At 40.1% G+C, this 5,670-nt stretch overlaps 1 protein-coding gene across 1 annotated transcript; it reads left to right on the forward strand.

Moving 5' to 3' along the window:
• Nucleotides 1–2,191: 2,191 nt before the first annotated feature.
• On the forward strand, nucleotides 2,192–5,392 carry pax1b (paired box 1b; the record flags this gene model as incomplete). The annotated part of the gene is made up of 5 exons (XM_084440063.1): nucleotides 2,192–2,195; nucleotides 2,574–3,197; nucleotides 3,922–4,055; nucleotides 4,353–4,563; nucleotides 5,301–5,392. The coding sequence occupies 5 exons, from the start codon at nucleotides 2,192–2,194 to the stop codon at nucleotides 5,390–5,392; spliced, it is 1,065 nt and encodes a 354-aa protein (XP_084296189.1).
• Between the last annotated feature and the right edge of the window lie 278 nt (nucleotides 5,393–5,670).

Consider the following 5,670-nt stretch of genomic DNA (forward strand, 5'->3'; position numbering starts at 1 on the left):
CAGCATGCAGTAACATAGCGTAGTTTACACAGTGTATCAGCAAAAGAATTCTCGTGGGTCTGGTGTTGAGACTATAATGAGCATAATCTTGGATCTGACAGCAACACTTTACTGTGACTGTACACCGTACATTACATGTGACAAATAAAGTGATCTTGAATCTAGGAGCAGTGGCCACACAGACAGTGGAATACTCAAAACAAGAGATGGACTGTAGTCTAGCATTGGGCAATGAGTCATCTTGCAGGTGATCAACACATCGACTAGTAAATTACTCCACTAGTGATGAATGTAAAATGATTTAGCAGAGATTATATTAATTATTTGAAGATTAAGGCCATCCTCAAAACTAAAGGGGTAGTTTGGTATTTAGTATTTAGCATCATAAGCCCTGTTATGAGGTTATTTACCATCATGGTCCATATACAATTTTTGACTGACTTTGCACTGATATTAGTGCCCATCTCTATGGGAATATTAAGGCCCATGGAGAGGGAGACAATCGATCTCTATGGGCATGTATATGCTCATAGAGATACATTGTGTACTTAGCTGTGACATGAGCAATGAGCACTAATATCTCAAGAGTGCAAAGTTTGTCAAAATGTGTATATGGACCATGATGGTAAATAACCTTATATCAGGACTTATGATGCTAAATACCAAACTACTCCTTTAAATTAGAAAAGTGGCAAACAATCAAATTTGCTCAACAAGAAATAAGTTAAATGAGTATAGGCTGGGCTATTCATTCATTCATTCATTCATTCATTCATTCATTCATTCATTCATTCAGTATAGGCTGAGCTATCTTATTAATAACAATTCATAAAACATCAACATTTGGGCCTGCATTTGCATATATTCATTTAGCAGACGCATTTATTCAAAGCGACAGAAGTATAATAACATAGGTCATTGGCAGATAAAGAATGTTGCTCAAAGGCTTCTCAAAGTAGCCTTCATAATGCAGAATAGATTGTGCTTCATAAATGCTTTATTGTCTTAGTTAAGCTTGGTTCATATATGTCTCTAGGAAAATTTTCGTTTTTGATTAGGGAACTTGTATCATATGTTTACCATGGTGGAGAAGTGCTAAATGTGCTCGATATAAAAGTGGAAGAGGCAAAGAAAGTAGATGTGGTTTTCAGCACCCTTGTCCAATATGAGGAAAAAATTTGAAAATATCTCACCATAAATTGCTATACCTCCTGTTCACTTCATGTTCATATTTTTGATGAGTTGGGCTAACAAACAGCAAAACATGTTTGGAGTATCAATATTGTTTGAGGGACTTTGTTGGGAAATGTGTCAGACGTCATGAGTCACTGATGAGTGTTCTGACTTGATTGAACCACAGACTAAAATCTTCCTTGGCCAACATTCGTAGACTAATCCTGTCAGGCTATATTCCACCACTCCCACATCAGCAGCCACTGCAAAATTGCTCAATGTCACCCTGAATCAATAAAATGACAGTGAAGGTAAACATATAGATTTTTAATAATTTTCCTTTCGTCATTTCATCGGCGTCACACGTATCATGGCTGTCATGTAGGCTATAGAGTCGGCGCATGCTTTTTCCTATGTTAGATTATTGCGGAAAAAATGTATAGACGTGCATTATTAAACTAAGAGGTGGGTTACCAAATGCATATTATAATGAGGCAATTTGCACGGACATTAAGCAATGCCTGTCATCTGCAAGACATTTGAATAACCTACATCTTTGCACAAAATCAAAAAGCTTTTCCAAAAGCACGTATTGTCTATGCTCCAAGTGCGAAGTTCGAGAGTGCAGCTAAACCCTTCTGCGACAAAGCCCCCCTTGACTGACGTTGAACTCCAAAAACCGTAGTAGACTCTGTGGATTAGGCTAGCCTACGATAACATAAACACACTGCAGAGGAGACCAATGAGATGAGGGAAAGCTTTTTTGCGCAGCCAATGCGTTTGACGTAGAGGACGCGTCAAATTAATCTGCGCACACTTTAGCCTACGGGATGAACACATTTCCTCTTATGGCATAGGCTACAGATCACTCTAGTCCCTGCATGTGTACCCAATTCTTGATCACTTTACCAGAAATGCAAAGCTGAAGGGATAACGCATAGCAAACCATTTCATTTTCGTCATCCTATGCAGAGAGGAGAATCAGTCATTGTGGACCACTAGCCTAACTAAGGAGGATATGGGTAAGGACACATTGAAAATTATGCATGGATGATCTGCGGAAGAAATTTAGACAGTGCGTTTTGACATGTTTGCATAGGAACACGAATTACTACAGAAGGATATGTATGGTAGGCTACTGTTGCCAAGCCTTGATCATTCCAGTCCATATCTGTCAATACTTCTCGATATCATGAAGACACTTTTGGAGTGAGAGTAGGCTACAGAGTATAAATCTAGGTTGTAACCCGTGTTTCGAGGCCATAGTAGGCTAATGGTGTGTAGGTAAAGCCTACAGTTTACTATTGTGGTTGCAGTAGGCTACATAGGCCTGTTTGTAAGATAACAGCACTTCATTAGGTCAATGTTGCCATTCAATTTGTTCTGTTTGTTTCTTGAAGATCAAACATATGGAGAAGTAAACCAGCTTGGCGGGGTATTTGTCAACGGTCGACCACTTCCCAACGCGATTCGGATTAGAATCGTGGAATTGGCGCAACTTGGAATAAGACCCTGCGACATCAGTAGACAGCTTCGCGTCTCTCATGGCTGTGTGAGCAAGATTCTTGCGAGGTACAACGAGACGGGTTCGATACTACCTGGTGCTATTGGGGGTAGTAAGCCTCGGGTCACGACACCCAACGTGGTGAAGAGCATAAGGGATTACAAACAAGGAGACCCTGGAATATTTGCTTGGGAAATCCGTGACAGACTTCTGGCCGATGCAGTTTGCGACAAATACAACGTCCCCTCTGTTAGCTCCATAAGCCGTATTCTGCGAAACAAAATAGGAAATCTCTCCCAGCCGGGCCAGTATGAGAACAGCAAATCAACCCCTCCGCAGCTCTCCTACAACCACATGTACCCCTACTCATACCCAAGCGCTATGTCACCCACCGGAACTAAAATTGGCAATTCTCCCGGTGTGCCCGTCTCCGCGGGCCATGTCAGCATCTCCCGGGCATGGCCATCAGTCCACACCGTTAGCAACATTTTAGGGATTCGAGCCTTCATGGACCCCACAGGTAAGTTAAAACCCGATGTCCTTCTGTAGACCTACTTGCAAAATAATGCAGCTGAAATTTTGTTCAGCAGCTATATGTCATTTCGTGCACACACGCGATAGGCCTACGTAACCTAATCGTTCAACTCTTACGCACCAATGTAGGTTTCATGTGAGAATAATTAACCTATCAGTAGCCTATGTATTTAGGCCCTATAGGCTACATCAAATAATCTAAAGGCACATAGTTAAGTCTACAAGGCGTGTTACTGAAAATGCCTTTAATTCTACGTAGGCCTATCTAGCCATATATTTGAATTCCGTTATGCATCTCATCCTCTTGTTTTAACATTTAGAATCTTGCCCTGCAAATGTACAGTCCCAAACAAGTAGCCTACAGGCTTTTACTGGTTAGCCTAGACTAAAGGTCATTTTAAAATCTCATTACTTTCATCCTCCGTACGCGGTGACCACAAATCTTCTATCTGATTTGAATTAATAAAGACAGGTTTATCGTGTGTTTACCCACGAGTTTTCCCTTTGAATTTGCTCAAATGAAAAACATCTGTTAATCATAAAATGCCACTACCCGGTCTTTTAGAGCTAAAGGAACTCTAATCTCAGTGGAGTTAGGCTACATTTGGACACAAATGCACGATTGGTTTGGGTATATCGAACACAAGTATTAAATAAGTTGGTTATCTAATCTAATGTACTGTTTTGCTGCGGAAATTATTTTTTTACAGCCATCGCTGGATCTGAAGGATACGCAACAAAAATGGAGGACTGGGCAAGCGTGAACAGAGCGTCGTTTTCTTCTGCGCATGGTGTCAACGGAATAGAGAAATCCCACATTGAGGCGGACATGAAGTACCACCAGGTAAATGTAAGAAGCTAATATGACTTCACACAGCATAGGCCAATGTTTGTTATGTATATTGCCTACTTTTATGTAGAGTTACATAGTCCTATGTAGCATAAAGAAACCGTTCTTGGCAGAGACAGCCTACTACAATGTGTTAAACGTTTTTAAACATTTGGCTAATGTTGCCTGTTTAATTGAAAGTAATTAGAAAGAGGTATCAAGAATCAGATTCCTCAACATTGGCAGAGGTAATTCGGTGCGTAAAAGTTAACAGTTTTCTTTGTGTTTGTGCTCTTATTCTTTTCGAGGTAGCCTTCATCAAATATATCTAGTTATGTCCCTGCTTGTGCCTACTCTCCCCCAAACCAATACGGGATGTATGGTGGGCCGGCAGGTAACTACATGACAGCTGGACATCACTGGCAGTCCCAGGGCGCAAACCTGTCTCACCCCAACAGTGCCGCAGCTATGCAGAGTGGAGAGCTCCACGCAGCGATGTCCTTCAAACATTTATCACGTGAAGGTAGGCTACTACGCACCACTCTGCTCTAAGGTCTGGCACCACTCTGCTCTAAATGTAAAATACCGTACCCTACATTTACGTGAAGATCAAAGGCACATCAATGCCAGTCAAGCTACAAGCCATAGGCTAGACATGTAAAACCAAGGGCTAAACAACTCTAATGGAATAATGACCAACCTCACCCCTTGAATTAGATCATAACAGGCTATTCTTTCCATTCACATAGCCTAGGCTAGTATTCAGATTTTTATTTTAATATAGCATAATATGCTACATAGGCCTAATAGCCTATTTTGTTGTGATAACTAAAAATAAATGTCCTTCTTAATGCCCAAAATTATAGAGATTGTACTTTTCAAAAAGCAATTATTTAATTAAACACCGAAGGGCGACTTAATTTAGCATTAAATTGTCTATCCTTTAATTGATAGGCTAATGGTTATTGCTGATGTAAAATGATATAGACTATTTTGGTTGTATTTTGTAATAGGCCAGGCAGGCCAACATAGGCCTATCTGTAGCCTATATATTTAAATGTAGTAACAAACGCAGTAGGCTATAGGCTAGATTATTCCTCCAACCCTTGACAGTAAACTTTATTTTTGTCAGATAGCTCTCTCTGAATGTGCGTGTTTCTTGTAAAGTTAATGGGAAAAAAATCGAAATGTAGGCTACACATCTTTTTGTAAAAATGTATCATTGTAGATTTTATTTATTTATGTATTTATTTTTTGCAGGAGATAGAAAACCTCCCAGCCCCTTGAGCAAGCACCAGCACGAGGTGTTGAGTGGCGTGCACGGACTTTCTCTCCCGACCTCAGCGTCATAACCCGTCCCGAAGACCTAATCATGACCAGGATTCAGAAGAAAAATAGGTCTCGCATTGCAGGAGTAAAATAAAACTAATCAAGATCGAATTGTCAAGAGTTCATACGTAAGTGACAGACATGTTTATATTTCAATCAGCGTTATAGCCTATAGGTATATTCTATTGCATGTAGGCTATCGCATGTCATAAAAGATCATAAAGATAATTTCATGTTTAACAAACGAACCTTATGCCATTTCAGCGCTACTTTTTCTGCAACAAATTTAGCCCTTTTGTTA

This window comes from Borostomias antarcticus (genome assembly GCF_949987555.1).
Source record: "Borostomias antarcticus genome assembly, chromosome: 6".
NCBI lineage: Eukaryota > Metazoa > Chordata > Actinopteri > Stomiiformes > Stomiidae > Borostomias > Borostomias antarcticus.